The sequence below is a fragment of the Mustela putorius genome, unplaced genomic scaffold (genome assembly GCF_011764305.1).
Source record: "Mustela putorius furo isolate JIRA1106 unplaced genomic scaffold, ASM1176430v1.1 tig00004007_pilon_pilon_pilon, whole genome shotgun sequence".
Classification (NCBI taxonomy): Eukaryota; Metazoa; Chordata; class Mammalia; order Carnivora; family Mustelidae; genus Mustela; species Mustela putorius.
The window spans coordinates 1,012,371-1,035,975 of NW_025422145.1; the positions used below are offsets into that span (position 1 = coordinate 1,012,371).

At 41.1% G+C, this 23,605-nt stretch overlaps 1 protein-coding gene and 1 long non-coding RNA gene across 4 annotated transcripts; one reads left to right on the plus strand and one right to left on the minus strand.

Annotated features, from left to right (window-relative positions):
• The first annotated feature begins 1,576 nt into the window (after positions 1-1,576).
• On the plus strand, positions 1,577-21,964 carry GDE1 (glycerophosphodiester phosphodiesterase 1). 3 transcript variants are annotated; one of them, XM_004750292.3, is made up of 6 exons: positions 1,578-2,014; positions 11,431-11,606; positions 14,052-14,157; positions 17,173-17,265; positions 19,591-19,802; positions 21,334-21,964. In XM_004750292.3, exons 1-6 carry the CDS (start codon positions 1,754-1,756, stop codon positions 21,479-21,481), a joined length of 996 nt encoding a protein of 331 aa, XP_004750349.1. In that variant the 5' UTR covers positions 1,578-1,753; the 3' UTR covers positions 21,482-21,964. The 3 variants fall into 3 exon arrangements, with proteins under 3 accessions (XP_004750350.1, XP_004750349.1, XP_044928150.1); XM_045072215.1 differs by having other exon boundaries at positions 1,876-2,014; positions 11,435-11,606; XM_004750293.3 differs by lacking the exon at positions 17,173-17,265 and having other exon boundaries at positions 1,577-2,014.
• On the minus strand, positions 12,056-19,591 carry LOC123389729. Its single transcript, XR_006604381.1, has 2 exons — positions 18,339-19,591; positions 12,056-12,506 (listed from the first exon to the last, which is right to left on the minus strand). It is a non-coding gene; the product is annotated as an uncharacterized LOC123389729 (long non-coding RNA).
• Positions 21,965-23,605: the final 1,641 nt, after the last annotated feature.

Sequence of the window (23,605 nt, forward strand, 5' to 3'; positions counted from 1 at the left end):
CCCCTGAAGTATTCCTTGCAATTGCTACTTTTTTCTTATCTGTAAAGAGATCACCTCTTTCTTTGTGGTCGTTGGAAAACGTACAACGATCACCAATTTTTTTTCTCTGTAAATAAAAATTTGCTGAATCCTAGATATCAACTCTAAGCCTCAGGACATCCCTACCTTTTTGCAACTCAGTAGGAAAACAAAGTCCAAGAAAGAAAGGTAACGGGTTCAAGATGAAAGAAAAAGCTCCGGATGTCTTACCGAAATTTCCTATCTAAACATGTTACTACTTTTCCAAAATATGTAGTTGCCCCTTCACATTTCCTAATTCGATTTAACCTTCCGCCTTTCTTACTGAAAGTCCTTCCCGTGCATATTTTTACACGTGGGAAATGAGCTTTAAAAGTGCCTATCGGGGCGCCTGGTGGCTCAGTGGGTTAAAGCCTCTGCCTCCTGCATCGGGCTGTCTGCTCAGCGGGGAGCCTGCTTCCCTCTCTCTCTGCCTGCCTCTCTGCCTACTTGTGATCTCTCTCTCTGTCAAATGAATAAATAAAATCTTAAAAAAACAAACAAACAAACAAACAAAAAAACCAAAAAAGCCTCTGCCCTAGGTTCAGGTCATGATCCCGGAGTCATTGGATCATTTCCCCCTCCGGGCTCTCTGCTCAGAAGGGAGCCTGCTTCCCCGCCCCCCACCCCCCACCCCCGGCTGCCTCTCTGCCTGTTTGTAATCTTTGCCTGTCAAATTGATAAAATCTTTTAAAAAATAAATAAAAGTGCTTATCACAAAAAAGTGCCTATCACAAGGGTAGTTATGAAGAACAGTTGAGATAAGTTTCTTGAACAGTGCCTAGTACAAAAGCCTCACTAGTCCTTAGTAGGAGGAAAAGTAAGGATAGGAGGAGGAGTGCAAGGGCCACTGGCTTAAAACTGGGATGGCTTGATGTCAGTCTTGACTGTCATTATTTGCTCAATTCACTTCCCTGCTCCTGGCCTCAGTTTCTTCATCCATAAAATGAGGGAATTATTAAAATCCCTTCCAGCTTTAAAATTTGATTGTGCCTCTTCTACTGAATTCAGTCTCCTGAGATAATACCCATTGAGACTGTTGTGAGAATAAATGAGATAATGCATAAACATTTGCTAGCACAGATCCTAGAACATGGTAAGCACTCCAGAGATGTGAGCTGTACTCCCTAAGCACTATTACTTCCTCCCACGAGAATGTAAACCCCAGGAGAGCAGAGACCCGGTTGGTCCTGTGCACTCCTGTAACCTGAGCGCCTGGATTGCTGTTGGCCTATCTTGAATTGAATACATAAAGCAATCTAAACGTCCTGCCTGTGCAAGGTTCCCTGGGCAGTTTTCTCAAGGGCAAAATGAGGAGTCACTAAGATCCCTTCCAGCCATACAACCATGCAACCGCTCTTGTATTTCATCTCCTTCTGGAGTCTGAAACCCTTGGTTGAAGTCCGGACCCCAGAATAATCCAAAGCTATTTTGGAACGTGAGCCTAGGGCCTGAGTCCTCCTCCGTTGCCATGGCAGCGGCTCCGCCCCCCGAGCTCTGCAGATCCCCCGCCCTGATTGGCTGGACGCCCGGCTCCCTCTCCGGATGCGGCTGCCGCCGCCATTGTGCGGCGCTGGTCCCCTAAGAGGGTTCTCTCTGCGGCGAGTGTCTTGGGCTTTCGCCCTCGCTTCTCGCTCTCTTGTCCGGGGAGCCCGGCGGGTCCGGGACTCCCGTCCGTGCCGGTGCGGGCGCCGGCATGTGGCTGTGGGAGGAACAGGGGGGCCTCCTGGGCCCGTTCTCCTTCCTGCTGCTGCTGCTGCTGCTGGTAACGCGTAGTCCCTTCAATGCCTGCCTCTTCACCGGCAGCCTCTACCTCTTGCTGCGCCTCTTCAGCTTTGAGCCTGTGCCCTCCCGCAGGGCCCTGCAGGTGCTCAAGCCCCGGGACCGCGTTTCCGCCATTGCCCACCGCGGCGGCAGCCACGACGCGCCCGAGAACACGCTGGCGGCCATTCGGCAGGTGAGTCCCCTACGCCTCGCGCCCCTCGGTACCTCCTGGGAGGCTGGACTTCTGCTAGACCTTCCGAAGGTTCTCCAGTATTCTCATGATAGCCTTCCCAGTTCCCCATTCATCCAGAAGAAATATATCCAAGTGGCCCTGGATCCTTCGTAAGTCAGAAATCTGCCAACTTACTCAGAGAACGCAGCAAAGACCTACATATTTGCTATATGCCAGGCACTGAGGATACAGTAATAAACAAGACAGTAAGAGTTCTTGCTTTCACAGAGCATGCATTGGAATGTGGGAAATCGGCCTTAAACAAGTAAACGCATAAATGAGGTACTTGAAGAGACAAAAAGTATGATGAAGAAATAGACTAACAGGGTAAAGAATGGGAGGGCTTATGCTGTTTTAGATAGTCAGAGAAGTCCTCTCGCAAGACATGACTTGAACTGAAACTGGAATTAGGAAGGGGAGCCAGCCTTGGATCTGGGAGAAAGGTGTTCCAGGAAAAGAGAACAGCAAGTGCCAAAGTCGGGAGGTGGAAATGATCTTGGAAAGTTCAGGTAACAGAATAGATACTATGGAGTCTGACTTCAAGGAACAGAATAAAGGTTGGTGAATGAGGTAGGAAGTGTGGCCAGCCAGGTTTAAGTACAGTCTCCGTCAGTAGTTGACTTTATTGTAAACGGATCACATTCACAGAAGCTGTCTTTGCTTGTCCTCCAAATTATCCAGGTCATCTCCTTATCACCTTTTGCTCCAAACACACCGTTCGTGCCAGACAACCCTGGCAGCTGGACTCCTGATCAGTTTTTGCGTCTCCTTTTAACAAGACTGTCCTAAGACTCTTGCTCCCTCCAAACTCCTAGCAGTCTCCTGACTTCATAATAATGATAGTTTGCATAGTATGAGAGATTTTCAGTTGTATGGACATTTTTGCATCTGTGGAAATACATCTGACCCTCACATTTCTTTCAGACATTATTTTAACATCAAATGGGTAGGAAAACGGACTCAAATACACAGCAACAACTAGAATACAGGGTTCCAAGCCCTAGAGTTCTCTGTCGGAGATTAGACTGTGTTCCAGGATATAAAAACTTGGACTCACTGTCTAGCTACAAACAGACAGTATTACATAATGAGCAAGTTACTTAAGCTCTGTGTCCCAGTCAGAGTCCGAAGGCACCCTAGGGCACCTGTCTTCACTCCAGCCCCACCCAGACCTCAGGTTTCCTATCTGGAAAATTGGAATGATATTGGTATCTACCTAATAGATTGTGATTCAATGAGGTAGTCCACAGAAAGAGCTTGACCCAGGGTAAGACCTCTACAAATGTAAGCTAAAGTAATCTAAAGATGGCTTCATTTTTAAAATCATCTCAGGATAAAGGTTAAAAAAAAAAATTAAGTCTGAAGAAGGGAAGGAGTCAGGAAGGCAGCTGTTAATTTGTAGAGGACAGCTGACTGTTTATAGACCAGGTTAGACCTCTCTTTTCTTTCTTTTAAAAAATTTATTTATTTATTTGAGAGAGAGAGAGAGAGTGAGCTCACACAACCCAGGAGAGGGGTAGAGGGAGCAAAACAAGCAGACTCCTAGCTGAGAGGGGAGCCCAGTGTAGGGCTCTGTCCCAGTACCCCGAGATCATGACTTGAGCTGAAGTCAGACACTTAACTGACTAAACCACCCAGGCACCCCCAAATGAGACTTCTCTTGCATGCTTCTTTCCCCTTGCTTCTTTGTGGTGTTTTTGGTTTTGCTTTAAGTTTATTTTTTTTCTTAGTAATGTCTACACCCATCATGGGACTTGAACTTACAACCCTGAGATCAACAGTCACATGCTCTACTGACTGGGCCAGCCAGGTGCCCCAATATCTTTATATTTTTTTTAATTGTTTTAAAATTTTATTTATTTGACAGAGAGACAGCGAGAGAGGGAACACAAGCAGGGGGAGTGGGAGAGGGAGAAGCAGGCTTCCTGCCGAGAAGGGAGCCCAATGTGGGGCTCGATCCCAGAACTCTAGGATCGTGACCTGAGCTGAAGGCAGACGCTTAATGACTGAGCCACGCAGGCGCCCCTATACTTAATTTTAAGTAGAAAGCTAGAAAAGCTGCCCTGTCTCCCTTTCATCACAATAAACCAAGGGGAGAGGTGCCTGGCTGGCTCAGTTGGAAGACATGGAACTATTTTTCTCAGGGTTGTGTGTTGAGGCCCCACGATGTGTGTAGAGATTACCTGAAAGTAAAATCTCAGTAAATAAATAAGTAGAAATATAAAGATATTGGAGAATGTATTTTACATTCTAACTTAAATTCAGATAGGTGAAGTAACGTAGCTATACAGGAGAATTGTTATGAAAAGAAAGATAATTATAGAGAAAAAAGTATATAGTTGTCATTGACTTCCATTTCAACTTACATTTATGTAAGTTGCCTTGAAGTGTAACTTAGTATTAACTGAACACAGCCGGCATTCCCAAGTATTTATAAATGATATGATGGTTTGGCCAGGAACACGATGAACTGACTATGAATCATGTTAAATGAGGAAGTATGTATGTGAAATACACATACACATATAGTGTTTCATAACTTGTTGTGGTGCAAGGGAATTAAAGTTAATTTCCATTCAGGTATGTTTAGGTTGTACATGTCTTTAATATATGTAATAATAATAAACATTGTGCCAAGTTCCTGGCTTAAGAGGAAATGAAATATGATAATTCTGCTTGTTCCAATATAAGGTCACTCTGGATGAACTTTTTTTTTTTTTAAGATTTTTTTTTTAAAGATTTTATTTATTTATTTGACAGAGAGAAATCACAGTAGGAGAGAGGAAGGGAAGAGATCACAGAGAGAGAGGAAGGGAAGCAGGCCCCCTGCTGAGCAGAGAGCCCGTTGTGGGACTCGATCCCAGGACCCTAAGATCATGACCTGAGCCGAAGGCAGCGGCCCAACCCACTGAGCCACCCAGGAGCCCTGAATGAACTTTTTAGCTATAACAGAATTTAGCTGCTGAATACAGACTTAAGACAAGGTCGCATCCTCACTCTTGACTTCAAAAGGAATATGTAGTTTATTTCCTTCAGAGTATGTTTCGTTGTCCTCTTCTTGCTCCCTTTGTGTCTCTGCAGCTCATAATTCGTATTCTTAAACACTTTACTATGTAAACAATCAGGAAGGACTTTCTGAGAATGGTAGAATTTCTGATGGATTATAAAGTAGATACAGAAGGAAAAACATGAGAGAGGTGAAATGGATGGAGTCCAAGAACAGATACCTGCTGGTGACAGAGGGATTAAATTGTACCCACAGTCCATTCTCCACCCAGGAGCCCAGTGCAGCTTTAAAAGTATAAATCGGTGGATGCCTGGGAGGCTCAGTTGGTTGGACGACTGCCTTCAGCTCAGGTCATGATCCCGGAGTCCCGGGATCGAGTCCTGCATTGGGCTCCCAGCTCCACAGGGAGTCTGCTTCTCTCTCTGACCTTCTCCTCGCTCATGTTCTCTCTCACTGTCTCTCTCTCAAATAAATAAATGAAATCTTAAAAAAAAAAAAGTATAAATCGGGTTATATACTGCCCTTAATTTAAAATTCTCCAATGGCTAGGGCACCTGGGTGGCTCACTGGGTTAAAGCCTCTGCCCCTCCAGCTCAGGTCATGATCCCAGGGTCCTGGGATCGAGCCCCGCATCAGGCTCTCTGCTCTGCAGGGAGCCTGCTTCCTTCCTCTCTCTCTGCCTGCCTCTCTGCCTATTTGTGATCTCTGTCTGTCCAAAAAAAAAAAGCCCCACCAAATAAATAAATAAAATTCTCCAGTGGTTCTCTGTTGGAATTAAATAAAATCCAAACACATTCTATCTTATACCCTTCTCAAAGCCTCTGCTCCTGTTCCAACCACCCTGGGTGCTTGTTAGGATGCTTTTGGCTTCATGTAATAGAAACTCAAACTTCTAATATCTCAAATGATATGGGACGCCCAGTAAGTGTCTGCTTTTGGCTCAGGTCATGATCCCAGTCTCCTCGGATTGAGCCCCGCAGCAGACTCCCTGCTCAGTGGGAAGCTTCCTTCTCCCTCTTCCTCTGCTACTACTCCTGCTTGTGTCTCTCTCTCTAATAAATAAAATCTTAAGCACAAACACACACAAATATCTCAAACAGTAAGGGAACTTAATATCTGACATAAAAAGAATGCAAGAATATAGGGGAGAGGTGACTTCCAGGGTGGCTTTTTAGGTTTTTGTTCTGTTTTGTTAGTTTTTAGATTTTATTTATTTGACAGAGAGAGAGAGAGAGCACAAGCAGGGGGAGCAGCAGGGGGAGGGAGAAGCACACTCCGCTGAGCAGGGAGCCCGATGCAGAGCTCTATCCTAGGACCCTGGGATCATGACCTGAGCCGAAGGCAGACACTTACCCAACTGGGTCACCCAGGTGCCCCCAGGATGGTTTGATTTATAGCTGTTCAGTTTATGATCATGGAGAACTCAGGTTCTGTTGCTCTATCTGCTCTGCCACCTGCATCATATTTACTAGCCCTCATTGTAGTTTCCCGGTGGCCACTGCAGCCCCGGGCATCACATTCTTACACATTGCCATCTAGTCTCTGTCCCTCTTCCATATTCCTTTCCCAGAAGTCTCCATCACATACACAGAGAGGGATTGAAAATCGGTCACTCTGAACACAAGAAAAAGCTGAACAATGTGGCAAGAACAGGTCTCTACCAGCAGAGAAAAAGAAGGGGAATAGCTTTGGGTAGACAGTCAACTTTCTTGACACAGGGCTCCGTCCTACATTGTAGTCTTTGTTTGATACTTGCTCTTCTGCTTGGGAAACTATTCCCCTGGATCTTCATATGGTTAGCTCCCTTTGATCATTAAGGTCTCGGCTCACATGACATACTCTCAGAGAGGACTTTCTTGATTGCCTTGTCTAGTAACCCCCACTGCCTTTAACCTTCACATTGCCCTTTATTTTCTTTTTTAAAACATTGATCACTATCATAATTTATATGTAACATGTTTGTGATCTGTTTCTCCCTACCGAAATACAAGACCCATAATCCTTTTCTTTCTTGTTCACCACCCTCCTCACTCCTTAGAATAGTGCCTGATCCGGTAGGCACTCGGTAAGTATTTGTAGGAAGGATTGCGCAGTTCTAATAGCCAGTAAACACACGAGAAAAGATACTCAACATTATCAGTCATTAGGGAAATGGAAATCAAACCCACAATGAAATTCCCATTAGGGTGGCTATAAACAAAAGGACAATAACAGGTACTGATGAGGATGTGGAGAAATTGGAACTTTCCTACACTGCTGGTGAGAAAAACAGCTTGGCAGTTCCTTAAAAGGTTAAACACAGAGTTACCATTTGATCCAGCAGTAACACTCCTAGATATAAATATACGTATATCTAAAAGAATTGAAAGCATACATCATGCAAAAACTTATACAGAAATGTTCATAGCATATTAATAACCAAAAATGGAAACAACAGAAATATCCAGCAACTGATGAATCGACAAGTAAAATGTGATGTAGCCATATGGTGGAATAATATACAGCAAGAAAAAGGAAAGAAGTCCTGATACGTGTTGCGATATGAATGAACCTTAGAAGCATGCTGGGGGTGGGGGAGCCTGGCACGGAAGATTGCATATTATATAATTTTATTAAATAAAATATCCAGAATGAGCAAATCCACAGAGATAGCAGTAGATTAGTAGTTGACTGGGGACTCACTGCTAACGGACACGGGATTTCTTTTTGAGGTGTTGAAAATGTTCTAAAATAGATTGTGGTGGTAGTTGCACAGCTCAGTGAATTTAATTTTTAAAAACCACTGAATTGTACACTTTAAACAGGAATTACGTGGCATGTGAATAATCTCGAAGCTGAAAAGAAGAAGAAAGATGTGATTCTGAACTTCATCAGATTGAAAAAAATCTCTACCAAAAACGCTGTGCCATTCTGTGTTCTAATAGTGGAGTCTATGGTTTTCTTCATTGTTAGTAAACACTAAGTTAGTAACACTAAGGCTGTGTGAAGTTACAGTATAAGGTTGGATATTTAAAAGATACTTTTCAATGAAACTTTTAAAAAGCCATATACATATAATGAATTTGTGAAAGCAAATACTTTTTAAATCAATTTTATCCAAGTATAATTTACCTCTATAAAAAGCAAACATTTTCAGTGTTTGATGAGTTTTGATAAACATATATGCCTGGGTAACCACTACCTTAATCCATTTCCATCACCCCAGAAACTTCCATTGTGTTCTTTGGAGTTAACCCCCATCACACCTCTGCCCCAAGGCAAGCATTGATACTACACTGTGCTAGTCTATTACTAAACTATTAGTATAGTTTTTAAATAAATTTTTTCATTTTAAATAAAATTTTAATAAAATTGCACTATTTTTATAAACCAGTTTACGTGAAATTTGTATGTTTAGAACAAAAATACTATTATAAGGAATTTCTCTAAATGAAAAGATGAGTGTGAACTGTATACTAATATGTGAATTTAAAACAGATCTTGTCTCTGAAAGGAGGCAATAAAAGTATTGGTAAAGACAGTTGAATGCAGTCATTAGAAGATCTGGTCTGAGAAACTCTAATATGGTGGTACTTTTATAAAGCTTTTGCTTGGGACCTTAATAAACTACTCAGAAAAGACAAATAAATGAACTCACTAGTTCTAATAATCTTGCTAAAATTCAGTGTCTTACCACTGTTATTTTTTGTGTGGTTACCAAATAGAGATGGCCCTAATGAATACAAAAATAATTGAACTAATTATAGTGCTGGCCTCAGGGAATAAGAAAAATATTTGTGTTACAGTGAGACAGATGCATTGTGCATACTGAAAATGTGATCTTGTTTTATGTCTTAAATGATACAACGCATATTTATTTACCAGTGCGTTATCCTGTCTTTAACTTAGAAAAGATACCTTTTAAGCTTATAAAAAGATACACCTTCCAACCAGTGTAAAGATGTGAGCACTACTGTAATGACTTTTTCACTGAAATGGATTTTTTTTTTTTTAATCATAATAGCTTATGTTGAGTGCCAACTTTGAGCTAGGCACCAAGCTTGGTAATTTACATGCATTATTTCTAAATCCTATGTCTCTTAAGATCTTTAGAGACCTATCATCTCTTTTTTTTTTTTTTTTTAAGATTTTCTTTAGAAAATGGGGCATCTGGGTGGCTCAGTCTTTGAGCATCTGCCTTTGGCTCAAGTCATGATCACAGGGTCCTGGGATCAAACCCCACATCAGGCTCCCTGCTCAGCAGGGAGTCTGCTTCTCCCTCTTCCACTCCCGCTGCTTATATTCCCTCTCTTGATGTCTCTTTGTCAAATAAGTAAATAAAATCTTTTTTTAAATGTGTATTTTATTTAGAAGGAGCATGTGTGTGCACGCACAAATAAAGGGGAAGGGCAGAGGGGGAGGGAGAGAGAGAATCTCAAGCAGACCCCACTCTGAGGGCAGAGCCTGACACAGAGCTTGGTCCCATGGTCATGACCTGAGCTGGAATCAGGAGTCGGTGAGAGTTGGTCCCTTAGTCAGCTGAGCCACCTAGACGCCCCAAGAAATATCTTCTTAAAAATGATGAAACTGAGCCTAGAGTTTTAGAGGAAATATTGGTCATACTATGAAAATCAAACTTTGAAGCTTAGAAGAAAATGGAGTTGTATTGTATCTTTATAAGGAAAGGATTTAAAAAGAAGGAATAATCTATGCCCATAAAGTACATGATTGATAAATTCGACTGTATTAAAATTGAAAATGCGTTTTAAAGAACGCAGTAAATAACAATGGCTAGCAATTACTGAATCGCTGCTGTGCACTAGTACAGAACCGTATGTTGTTTCTCAGTACTTGAGTACTTAAGTTTGTACCAAATATATAAAGACTTTCAAGAGAATGACACAGGAATGATGCACACCAACTTTAAGATGGAGAGGAATGGGGAGAAATTTCCCTTTATCTGTAGTGTCAATAGTAAACATATAGTGCTTAAGAGTGCAGCCTCTAGGGGCTCCTGGGTGGCTCAGAGGTTTAAACCCTCTGACTTCAGCTCAGGTCATGATCCCAGGGTCCTAGGATGGAGCCCCGCATCAGGCTCTCGGCTTGGCAGGGAGCCTGCTTCCCACCCCCCACCTACCCCCACCTGCGTCTCTGCCTCCTTGTGATCTCTGTCAAATAAATAAATAAAATCTTAAAAGAAAAAAAAAAAGTGCAGCCTCAACCATGTCATAGTTTGTATAACTAAAAGCAAATTTCTTATTTTCTGTTTCCTCATCTGAAAATGAGAATCTTAATATTACCCAGGGGTGGTGAGAATCAAATGAGTTAATATATTTAAAGCATTTAGAATAGTGCCTGACTATATAGAAAAGGCTCAATAAATACTAACTACTATTACATTTTAGGACAGCAAGAGATTGAAGCAACTGTAGCAAAAGTTAACATCTGTTAAGTCTTTCTTACTATATACTGCTTTGTGTGTTTGCATAATTAAAAATTTTTGTAATTTAAAATCCTGATCCTAATGAGCATTTCATGTCTTCATTGTGACAAAGAAGCCAAGAAAGCAAATGTTGGGTAGTATATCTCAGAGGAACATGCTCAAGTTCTCTTTTTAGATAAATTCCAGTATACCTTATCGTGTTTACCAGCTTGTTGGCCAACAGCCAGGGCTGCTTACATAAACAAAATGTAGTTCCCCCTAGAAGCAGGCTTGGTGTTCCTGTTACAGAGGGTGGAGTTAAACCAAGAACCTGACCCCCTCTTGTTTATGCCAAAGTAGTGCAGGACACACAGCTGATTAGCAAACACAGGGGCGTCATCAGAGGTGCTGTACCAAATAGAGTATAGGGAAGCAGTGGAATTTATCTAAATATTTGTCACTGTAAGCTATTAATGGCCCATAGAGTTAAAGCAACCAGAGAAAACTCAAGTTCCAGAAATCTCCCCATTTACTACTGTGAGAATGGGAAGAGTAGGTAATTTTTTTTTTAATATTTTATTTATTAGAGAGTGAGAGAGAGATCATGAGCAGGGGGGAAGAGTAGAGGGAGAAGCAGACTACCCACTGAGCAGAGAGCCCAGTGTAGACAGGATCCCAGGACTCTGGAGTCATGACCTGAGCTGAAGGCAGATGCTTAACCGATTAAGTCACCCAGGCATCCAGGAGTGGGGAATTTAAAGTGTGTGAGGAATCCCTAAGTGTGCACGTTGAAGTAGAGTTATCAGGGAAAAGAAGAAACCAGGTGGATAGCTATTTGGTACTAGAAGGAGAAGAAATCGGTAAGAGAGGCTATCTACCTAGCTAGCACTGTTGGTCATCTTGAACATGTAGATTGTAAAATGGTATCTTTGGCCATTTGCCATTAATTTTGTTGATGTTTTTGTTAAGGCAGCTAAGAATGGAGCAACAGGTGTGGAATTGGACATTGAGTTTACTTCTGACGGGATTCCTGTCTTAATGCACGATAACACAGTCGACAGGACAACTGATGGCACTGGTCGACTGTGTGATTTGACATTTGAACAAATTAGGAAGCTTAATCCCGCAGCAAATCACAGGTTAAGGTAAGTGGTTCATTGTCACTTAAACATACCTTTCAGCTTCTGTTGGGGATCACAGAAAGACTCTGGCACCTTCTAAAGACACTGGCATCTTCTGCTCCAGAAGAATTGTTTTGCTGTGTTTTGTTTTGAACTATATACAGGTTTCCCAAGTAATGAGCAGGGTGCCAGGAACAACAGAAATATGACATGGATAGTTTTCATCTTTTCCCACTGTGGCCAGATTTGGCCTGGGAATTATTCTCAAGACAATACACTGTCTAGTCACTAACATTAGTAACATTAGACAATTACTTTGTACTATCATAGAAATTTTATATATGAGATTTACGGGTATATGTATATCTCAGAATTAGTCCTATAAGCTATCCCACAAGAAAAGGGTTCTGAGATCAACTTAGATCAAGCACTATACGGTAGATGTTCCCTTTAGGGATAAATAGTCCACATCAGTCAATTATTACCTTTAATTTAATGTTTCTCAAACATGTATGACTACAGACCACATATGACGACACCATTCCCACCATAAATGGCTATAAACACATTGGAATGAGTATACTCATATTCCAAAGTACATTACCAGTATACTGGGTAATGTACTTTGGAATGTGGTTATGTAAATCCCTCTCTTCTTTGTAATACTGAAAATGTATACTCACTGTTACCCATGTTGTATCAGTTCTCTGGCCAATGATCAATATTCTTTGAGTATTAAGTATTCAACCTAGTGATTATGTTATAGTCTTCCCTGAAAGATATTCAGACTGTAGTTTCCTAGGATCTGAAAAGCCACTGAAGGAAGTTATAATCTAGAAAGAGTAATGGTAACACTTGAAAGTTCAGAGTGCAGGCTGCTGGAATTGCTCTTTGCAGTCATCAGATACTTCATTGTTCTGCCATCTGCAAGAGAAAGGCTGGTTTTAATATTACAGTGATAATGAGGCTAAGAGGTCAGCTTCAACGTCAAAAATTAAAGCAAAAAATACTCAGGGTCATCATCACCCATAAAATACTTTAAGAGGGCATGGTATTGCTTTGTTTTAGTTTTTAAAGATTTTATTTATTTGACAGAGAGAGACAGAGTGAGAGAGGGAACTCAAGCAGGAAAAGTGGGAAAGGCCGGCTTCCTGCTGAGCAGGGAGCCCAGTGCAGGGCTGGGTCCCAGGACCCTGCGCCAAAGGCAGATGCTTAATGACCGAGCCACCCAGGTACCTCAAAAAGGCATTATATTATGACTAGATCATGCAGGCAGAAAATCAATAATGAAATTACCTTTGAACAACACATTAGATCAGATGAATCTTACACTCCAGTGTTTTAGAGAAAGGAGTATATAAAAAATTTTAAACCCATAAAACTCTAGACAGAGAAGGAAATCAAATGAGAAATCTCCATTGGGTAACTGTTACCCATTACTATGTTATACTACAGCAGTCTACATAGGTTTTTCATTTGTTTTTTGCTACTTCTAATCTGTATTGAAAAATAGATATGAAGAACTAATTAAACACCTCTCTCACGTCAAAAAAGAAAAAATGCAATATTGGTGTCAGTATACCATCTTAAGTCTTTAGCATAGCCAGTCTTTGTCCTCCAGTTGGAACTCATTGCATTTTCTCTGTTTGAATATCAGGTGAAGTCATTGGCTTGTGTTTATGGACCATGTTTTAGGAAAAATAGGTATTTTCTCTAGAATTATCCTCAACGTGGTAAGATGCTCATCCTGAGTTGGGGGGAGGGGGTGGCATGGAAACTAAGACTGACCAAGGGAATAGCAAAGTCATGTCTCATCTCTCACTCCCAAGGAGTAGGCTTTGAATAGAATGGCTGGCGAATTGCCTGTACTATTTAAATTATCTTTTTTTTTAAACCAAGATACTACACTTGAAATTATTTTGTTGAATAAGCATAAGTTAAATCATATAGAATAAAATTTCATTATGTGAGAAAATCTGATTTCTTATATATCTAAGGCACATGACTTTTTCCTTTTCTTTACAGAAAATTATGTGTAGACATTTATTTCAAACAGTTGCACTTAAATGCACAAAAATCCAGTGAACAAATTTATGTATTTCTAGGAATTTCTCCTGCATCAGGTTCTGTTAGGGCAATTACGGTCTTAAATTTCAGTCTCAAGTACTCCAGAAGAGGCATTATACTCTGGCCTTTAGTGAGTAGAGGTCCTATTATATTCTAAATCTACTGATTTCCTAAAAATTAAGTAAGTTTTGTTGTTGTTGCTGTTCTTTGGTCAAGGATGTCTGTCGTCTGTTTCGAGGACATAAAGTAAATTATCCCTAGACTCCGGTATGGTTAAAGAAAGGAAGTTAGGGAAAACACTTTTTCCTGTTGGTTGGAAGACATTTGTCAAACATCTATTTCACTAAACTTTTATCTTTTTCTTTTTCCTGCAATATACTATTCCTTTCCCCTCTCTTATAGGAATGATTTCCCTGATGAAAAGATCCCTACCCTGAGAGAAGCCGTTGCAGAGTGCCTAAACCATAACCTCACAATCTTCTTTGATGTCAAGGGCCATGCAAATATGGTACAGTTTATACCACAGACTTCACTTTCTTTTTCTTTTTTTTTTTAAGATTTTATTTATTTATTTGACATTCAGAGATCGTAAGTAGGCAGAGAGGCAGGCAGAGAGAGAGAGGAGGAAGCAGGCTCCCTGTGGAGCAGAGAGCCCGATGTGGAGCTCGATCCCAGGACCCTGGGATCACGACCTGAGCCAAAGGCAGAGACTTTAACCTGATGAGCCACCCAGGCGCCCCCAGACTTCACTTTCTTGAAAAGACATCTTATTTAATTGAGAGTCATTTCGAAAATCAACCATAGATTTTGCTACTTATCCTTCTTAAATTATTTTTATTGCTTATTAGAAGTTTACCATGCAAAAATCCGTATCTTTAAGCAAATAGCAAATTATGGAACTCTTAACCTTTGATGGAACTTTTGAACAACTCCTGATATTCTACAGCTAATACAAAATTGATTTGGGTTTTTCTTACTTACATAAATAGCATTTACAAAAGACAGTAAATAAACCATAAAGAGGTACTTTGACTAACCTCGGGAAGAATTCAGGAGTTAGACGTACGACCAGTTGCATCCAGCTGATAAGTTAATGGTTTTAGATGGACAACTGTGGACTGAATTTAAAGAGAACTCTTTGGAGTCCCAACAGATTGTGATAGCTAATAGGACATTTATCTTTTATGTACAGTTATCCTTCCTATATGATTTCTATCCCTTATGTATAGTTTTGTTATTCTATGATTTGAGTAGTTAAACTTTTACGGTAAAATCACTATAATTTTTTCAAATACATAAGACATTCCTAAAGAAAATTTTGCTTAAATTTTAGAACATACACTTTTATTCATAAAAACATATCACTGCAGTGGAAATCAATGGGCAAATATGGTTTAGATTACATTTGTTCACTTATGACTAGCTTTTCAAGTACAAATACTTTTTATCTTCATTTGGACAACTTATATTTTCCCCCTTGCAAGGTATAATCAATCAGTAGTGGCCATCTACTGGTGGGGAATTCTGATCTCAATTTTTTTTTTATTCACCCCAGGATATAGTTGAAACGAGTTGTTAAAACCCTAAATAAAAGCCCAAGTATATATTCTAGCTTTAGCACAGGAAACTCTCATTTTTGAAGAAAGGAGAATGGTGCTCTGGCTCATTAATTATTCTGGTACATTGTGGTTTTTTTTTTTTTAAGATTTTATTTATTTATTTAAAAGAGAGGGAACACAACCAGGAGGAGCAAGAGAGGGAGATGCAGGCTTCCTGCCGAGCAGGGAGCCCAATGTAGGACTTGATCCCAGAACCCTAAGATCATGACCTGAGCCAAGGCAGAAGCTTAACAACTGAGCCACCCAGGCGCCCTCACTGTAGTATTCTGATATACAGTTCTATACATTTAGGTTTTCCAGTTAGTTTGCACCAGAATCACCATGAATACCTATTAAAAATATGAATCCCTGGACCATATCATGTAGAGAAGAAATTCTAAAAATATCTAGGGTTGTTGGTCAAAGGTCCTACATTTCACCCACAGTGTACTTCATGCTTATTGTCTTAGAATAAAGGGGGAAAAAGAAGAAAGACTTTGAGCTTTCTGGTTGGGTGCTCACAGGTGGTGTGGGCCACATTAGAACATAGTGATCTGATTCACCACAATGGTTAGTGTAAAGGACAAAGTGATGCAAATTGGAGTTAGTAGAGCACAGGAGCCAAGGTCATGGGCTTTGGAGTCCCAACAGATTGTGATTAAATGCTGTCACTTGCTACAGTGTAACCTTAACCTTGATGTGCTTCCATTTCCTCACGGGGCAGCCGTTGGGGGTGGTGGGGATGGGAGTAATTTTAAAAATCACCACAGGCGTTGTTATAAGATTTAAATAAATTACGTGGGTGAGGAGTCAGGTACAAGGCATATGTTATTTCAGACAGCAAGGATACAACTTTGGCTCTGCACATACTCTCACATTAGTGAAGGGGGAACAGGACATGAGTAATTTCTGTATTTTTTCTTTTTTGGAATGCATTTTGTTGCTTACATTTGATTTTAAGTATGTGTGACTTTTCCAAAATTTAGTGATATTTCAAGAATTGTGATATAGTGACATAACATCCCACCTAATGCCTACTACCTACCTCTGTTGTTAGCTGCTATTGATTTTCTTTTTTTTTTTTTTTAATAAAGATCTTATTTATTTATTTGACAGAGAGAGAGAGAGAGAGAGATCACAAGTAGGCAGAGCAGCAGGCAGGGGTGGGGGAAGCAGGCTCCCTGCTGGAGCCAGATGCAGGTCTTGATCCCAGGACCCTAAGATCATAACCTGAGCCGAAGGCAGAGGCTTAACCCACTGCCACTGAGCCACCTAGGTGCCCCAACTGCTATTGATTTTTAACGGCCAAATCTGTTAATTCACTAGAGGTTACAGAATGTCAGTATTTAGCTCAGTAATTTCTTCTTCATTCATTTAACTGGACTACTACAAAAAGAAACTTCTGTTCACCTTGAAGCTCTTCCCAGTTCCTCCCTTATCCCATTGTTTCTTCCTCTGTGTTGGTGATGAATGCCAGTTCCTCTTAGTCCTCTGGACCAAGAACATCTGCGCTTAGTAGTTCCCAGGCTGGTTGGCTCATGCTTCTGCCAGGAAAGGCAGAGGGTGATAGGGTTTTGAGTATAAAAGGACTTTTCCTAGTGGCTAAACTGGGTTATAAGAAAAAGGTTTAAAATTTTGCTTCCAGCCTCCACTGGCCTGCTGCCTGCCGTACTTTCCAAAAAAGTCTGACAAAAGGATAAAGCTTACAAAACAGTAAAGCAACAGGACTTCTCCTCCTTACCCCCCGTCTACTGTAGATGTGAATTTAAGAAGGATCCCAATGGATAATGGAATCTACCAGCACTCCTGTCCGTGTCCACATATATTAGTAAACTTCTGATTTATTCAGTAGGGTTGTACTTAGTATGTAATAGTTATTGGCTGGGACTATTACATTTAAATACATGAATCTCTATGCTTTACAGGCTACTGATGCTCTAAAGAAAATTTATAAGGAGTTTCCTCAACTATACAATAATAGTATCGTCTGCTCTTTCTTGCCAGAAGTTATCTATAAGGTAAAATTCAGGATTTGTGTTGTACATAATACTGTGTTAGTTGATGGTGATAACAGAAATGGGCCAAGTAACCATAAGATAGACTGTTAAATGGAACTGAATTTCAGTTAAGAAATTCCTCTTTTGAAGTAAGTCAAGCAGAGAAAGACAATTATCATATGGTTTCACTCATATGTGGAACATAAGCAGTAGCACGGAGGACCATAGGGGGAGGGAGGGAAATCTGAAGGGGGAGAAATCAGAGAGGGAGACCATCCAAAAGAGACCGTGGACCCTGGAAAATAAACAGAGATTCAGAGGGGAGGGCCCAGGGGGAGGGGTAACAGGGTGATGGGTGCTAAGGAGGGCAGGTGTTGTGATGAGCACTGGGTGTTGTACAGAACTAATGAGTTGTTGGACACTACATCAGAAACTAATGATGTACTGTACAGTGGCTAACTGAACATAATAATAATAGAAAGAGAAATTCCTCTTTTAGCAAGAGAAATTCAGAAAGGAGAATGAACTCCTACCCCATTTTAAAATACCATGATTCCTCTTTAAGCTCCTTTTATATTGTTTACAGGCTCATTCAGATTACTTTAGTAAACATTCTCAGAACAAAGAATTATGTAGCTCTTTATCTCACTACGTAACATAAGTAACCTTTTAAAAAAAAATAACTCTTGCTGATGGAGAATTTAAAATATGCACAAAAGTTGACGGTAGTAAAATGAGCCCCCGTTTAACTGATCTAGCTTGTTTCATCCATACCCCATTCATCTTCCCCAGTGTTCTTTGGAAGTAAATTCCAGACATCATTTCATCCATAAAAATTGCATTAAGTATCTTTGAAAAGTGATTCCCTTTTTTTTTTTAACTACAGCCACAACACAGTCATTATCCCATCTAAAACCATTACTGACTCCTTAAGATTATGAAATTTATCTAGTCCGCATATAAATTTTTATTTGTCTCAGAAATGTAAGTGGGTTTTTTTTAATAATGTCAGTTTGAATCAGGACCCAGATAAAGACTACATACTACAATTTAAAATCTTAGAACCTGTAAGTTTCTAAGTTCTTTTTCCTCACCTTGTGATGTATTTATTGAAGAAACCAGGTTGTTTTGTAGAGTTGACCCAAGTCCAAATTTTGCTTCCTCTATCATGATACAGTTGAACACATTCTTCTCCTGTATATATTTCCTATAAATTGGCAGTGAGAGCAAAAGACTTGATTAGTGGAGGTTCAGTTATTCTTGGCAAGATAATCTCATAGGTGAGGGTATTTTTTCATCAGGAGGCAGGTAACATCTGATTAACTCTTCTGTTGTGTTGTTTGTAGGCTGCTATTGATGTCAGTGGCCAGCTCTCAATTTGCTAGGGGTTGCAAAATCTTAATATTTTAATGCTATCATTTCTTCATGTATTAGAATACTTCTGTAAAAAGAAACTCAGTGGTGCCTGGCTAGTTGTGAGTTCAACCCCACACTGGGTGTGGAGCCTACTTAAAACTGAAGAAAGAAACCGTCATTCATTTTAGTTATGCATTTGGAAATAAAGGCTAATCGTGTCCTTTACTTACCAGTTTCCGAGATAATCTGTTGGTTCTGTAGCATTTTTCAACAGTGACCAACAGAATATGCGTTGAAAATTTTACAGCAAGGGTGGAACCTGTCCACATATAAACGGTCATTGAGATGAACAGGGTCATGGGGCTTTCAGACATTTGGATCCGTGTTTCCCAATCTTACTTGACCACAAAGGCCTTCAAAACGTTTGCTACATTGTCCAGAGGAGCACAGAGTGAAACATCCACATCTTCCTATTTCTCGTTGACCTTCCACAACCCCTACCCCTACTTCTCGTCTATCTCTGCTGTCCTCACTTCCTTCTTACCCCACTCCCTTACCCCCAGGCCCCGCCCAAGCCTTTCTCAGCCATTTTTCTCTGGAAAGGATCAAAAGCTAACCAGCCCATCTGGAAATGATCATGGTTCCACCCTCACTGAGTTCTAATTACTTATTTCTAGCCAAAGTTTAAATTGATAACCCATTGAGAGTTTGTTCCTGCGGCATGAAGATTTCACTGTGAGATTATAGTTTACTCATTTTAAAGGTAAGGATTTCATGAAGGAAATGTTCTTATTTATATTGTATGTTAAATGCTTTACATCCATTACATTATTTACTTAAAGGATTTAGGTCTATTTAGTAGGCATGGGGGCCAGGGTGCCATTATGGCCAACTTCGGCAGAATGAGTAACATTGGCTAAATCTAAAGAAAAATGAGAGGTATTAGACTTAAGATACGATATGTATTTAATTTCCATAATTCCTTTTCAGATGAGACAAACAGATCAGAATGTAGTAACGGCTTTAACTCATAGACCTTGGAGCCTTAGCCATACAGGAGATGGGAAACCACGCTATGATGCTCTCTGGAAACAGTCCATGTTTGCGGTAATGGACATTTTGCTCGACTGGAGCATGCACAATATCCTGTGGTACCTGTGTGGAATTTCAGCTTTCCTCATACAAAAGGATTTTGTATCCCCGTAAGTTGGAAGGGTTTTTTGGTTTTGTGTTTTTTTTTTTAGTCTTCTCCTGATACATTTCCTGAAATGCTCTTCTTGGAAAGGAAGGATTAACAGTGGACAGCCTGGACTGGATTTCCCCCACAAAGCCCACCGGGCCTTTATTAAGGTGGAATGCCTAACTTAGCTTCTTAGGTGGGAAGAGTTCAGGCATATGTCCCTATTTCCAAAATAAGTTGACCAAATATTCTTAGCGCACTTTAAAGAAAAAATAAACCTAAAAAGGGAAAGAAAAAAGAAACCTGCTAAACTGTGACAGAAGAGAGATTACATATCCTTGTGATTGGCTCCCTTTGAAAACCAACATAGAATCCAGGGCAGAGCCACAGTGAAGCCAGCCTGTGAGTGCCTGCCTGATCCCTCCCACCCTTCTTCCTGCTCTGCTCTGCACTGTAGACTTTGCTCCATTGCTTCCAAGAAAGCTCCATTCCTCCCCTGCTAGCCGACTCTGACCTTTATCGTGGCAGTTTTATGGCCATGTATTTTAGCTGATTAGAGTTGTTAGTTTCATATTATTTCAGGCATGCGTGCATTCAAGTCAGTCAGTATTTGGTATATGCCCACAATATTGCAAAGCATTGTATTAAGAAGCTGAAGATGCTATGGTAAGGAAAACCATGGTCTACCCTCATGAAATTTATAGTCAAGTAGAAGGGACAGTTGCTGATCAGAAATCCAATTTAAATATAAAATTACAACTAAGGGAAATGCTGTGTAGAGAGAACAGCGTACATATTCTGTGTAATTTCACCTAATCGGGGAGTTAGGGAAAACACCCCCAAGGAGGTGACAACTAAGCTAAGATCAGAAGTGTGAGTAGGAATAGGGTGCGAGGGTGGAGAGCCAAGTCAGAGGCGAAACACATACAGAAGTGTTAAGGCAGGGGGGCGTCTCGTCTTTCAACAAAATCTTAAAGATTTTGTTTATTTATTGGACAGACAGAGATCACAAGTAGGCAGAGAGGCAGGTAGAGAGAGAGAGGGAAGCAGGCTTCCCGCTGAGCAGAGAGCCCGATGCAGGACTCCATCTGAGGACCCCGGGATCATGACTTGATCCGAAGGCAGAGGCTTTAACCCACTGAGCCACCCAGACGCCCCAATAAATAAAATCTTTTTTTAAAAAAAAGTGTTAAGGCAGGAAGGAACCTAGTTCTTTCAAGGAATTGAAAGAAAATCCATGGTCTGTCACAGAGAAAGGAAAGGGGAAGTACATTGTCAGATGAGGCCAGGTACGGCCTCTGATAAAACTGTGTCTGTGTGTCTGGTGGAGGGCGTCTTTAGCAAGTCACTGAAGTGTTGTAAATTGGAACAGTGTGGAGGAGGTTCTGGTACTGGGTTTTGGAACACTCCCTCTGATTGCACACAGAGGCCCAGTTAAGAGGCTCTTTGGGGGCATTATTAGTACTCAGTGAATACCATACTTAGTGACCATTATAGATTTCTGGAACAGCTGGTCCTTATTCTAACAGGATGGGTTTTTCCTCTTTCTCCAGGGACTACTTGAAGAAGTGGTCAGCCAAAGGCATTCAGGTTGTTGCTTGGACTGTTAATACCTTTGATGAAAAAAGTTACTACGAATCCCATCTTGGTTCCAGCTATATCACTGACAGCATGTTGGAAGACTGTGCATCTCAGTTCTAGAATTTTCCCCTAGGGAGGAAACGTGGGGACAGAAACTGCCTGCTGGCCTCATGCAGGGATATCAAAATACCCTTTGTGCTAGCCCCAGCCCTAGGGGATCAGGTGGTTCACACAAGCAATAGTCGGTATTTGCATTTTTACCTGAACCAGAGCAAAACCTGGTTTTGCTTTCCTTGCTCCATGGAATGCCTAACTTCAACACTATTGCTCTTGAATATCTGGGTCTGCAGAAAGGCACAACAGCTCCTGCCCCAGCCTTGCTGAGGCATACACCGAGACCCAGAGAGGATAAGCACAGATTGAGTTGTGCAATTTGGGGGTGCAGATGCAAATGCATGGGAAATGCATGATCACACAAAGTTGACATTTTAAAACTTGACACACTTATGTAATTTACTTATTTAAAATATTTGTATTCGGCTACATTATCAATGTACTATAGACATCAAACTTGTGACCATACTAATAAAATCATTAAAAGGAGCACTAAGGGAAAACTGTGTACCAAGCATCATGTCCTGAGACCTAAGGAATTTAGGGAGGCTGCTCCCTGCAATCCAGGGACCAGTGGCAACAGCCCCCTGTGAGCCAAAGGAAATGGTAGCTAAGTCTTGATACCAGTGCAAGGGATTCTTTATGGTATCCTGAAGTAACTACAAACCACTAGGGGGCAGGGTTTTGCTCGTTGGGGCAACTCCAGGGCAGATGACGGTGGAACCCTTAAGGAACATCCAAGAACACCTAGGCTTATCCTCCTTTTACAAATAAGAAAACCAAAACCTGTGGAAGGAAAAGGTCTTCAGAAATGACACACCTGGTGACACAGCACAGCCTGACCTCATAAAACTGAAATCTGCTGTTTGCCAGGAACTTCAGTGTTTTAACATGCATCATCCCAAATCCCAGAAAACCATACAGAGGTATTATTCCCTTTTTATGAATGAGGAAACCAAGGCATTGAAAACTTAAAGTCACTTACCCAAGGTCTCAGAGTCCTTGGTGCAAAGGAGATTCCAATCCAAGCCAATCCAACCTCAGGGCCCTTGCTCTTAACCATTTGCCCTGTCTGCCTTTATAATGTAGAGCCCTTAATTCCAAGCTCTGTGCTCTTTTCCACAGAAGCTTCCAGGGGTCTTACTGTGAACTGAAGTAGCAATATCTAAAATGAAATGGAGTTGGCGCATCTGGGTGGCTCAGTTGATTAAGCATCTGACTTAATTTCAGCCCAGGTTATAATCTCAGGGCGGAGAGATGGAGACCCACATCAGGCTCCGTAGCCTGCTTAAGATTCTCTCTCGCCCTCTGCCCCAACTGCTGGCACATGCATTCTCTCTCTTAAAAAAAAAAAAAAAAGAAAGAAAATGGAATTTGAGTCTTCAGAAAGTTGCGAAGCCATCTGTCTCCTGTAGCTGACCCTGCTCCCACCTTTCGGCCACATCTACACCCTGGCCCACAGGCCCTCAACTTGGGCATGACTTCCCTCCTAAGCCCCAGTGGGTCACCAGCCTCCCACTCGAAGCCACCGGACCACCAGTCCACATGGCTTGACGGTAGACATGCAGGTTGAGTTTCGCTACAGTTGGCATTGGCAAGGGCATGATGGATGGGGGTTGGGACATTTGCCATCAACATTTACAAAGAAGTTTTCTTGAATCCGAAAATTAACAACAGGAGAAAGATTTATTCAATCAACAGAACAAATACCTAAGCTGTGCGTACTTCCATACCACACCACGACTAGAACAACAAGAGGAGGAGGGGAGCCCAAAGACCAAACGCTTCTGAAGACTGAACCCCACATTGGCAAGTGCACTGCACAGCAGACAAGGGATTCTTTCCAGGGCAGTATAGAGTTAACACCCCTTCTGTTGTGGGAAGACCTCCTGAGAGCCAGGAGTTCTGTTACTTGACCTTTGTCCCAAATCCATTTTGCCCTTGACCCAGACCCAGTGAAGGATTGAGTTCCAGTGCTAAGATGTTGGGTCCTTGAAGAATGGAGAATTTGGGTGAAGAAAGAAGGTGTTAGTACTACTATTAGGCACTTGGAAGGATTAATATAGGGATTAAAAATGGGATTTGAGATCAGGGAAAACTAAATCCGATTTTATGGTCAGCAATTTAATT

Coding starts and splice junctions, on each gene's coding strand:
- GDE1 (XM_004750292.3), top strand. CDS start 1,754: ATGTGGCTGTGGGAGGAACAGGGGGGCCTCCTGGGCCCGTTCTCCTTC. Junction 2,015..11,430: donor CGCTGGCGGCCATTCGGCAG/GTGAGTCCCCTA, acceptor GTTTTTGTTAAG/GCAGCTAAGAATGGAGCAAC. Junction 19,803..21,333: donor CAAAAGGATTTTGTATCCCC/GTAAGTTGGAAG, acceptor CTCTTTCTCCAG/GGACTACTTGAAGAAGTGGT.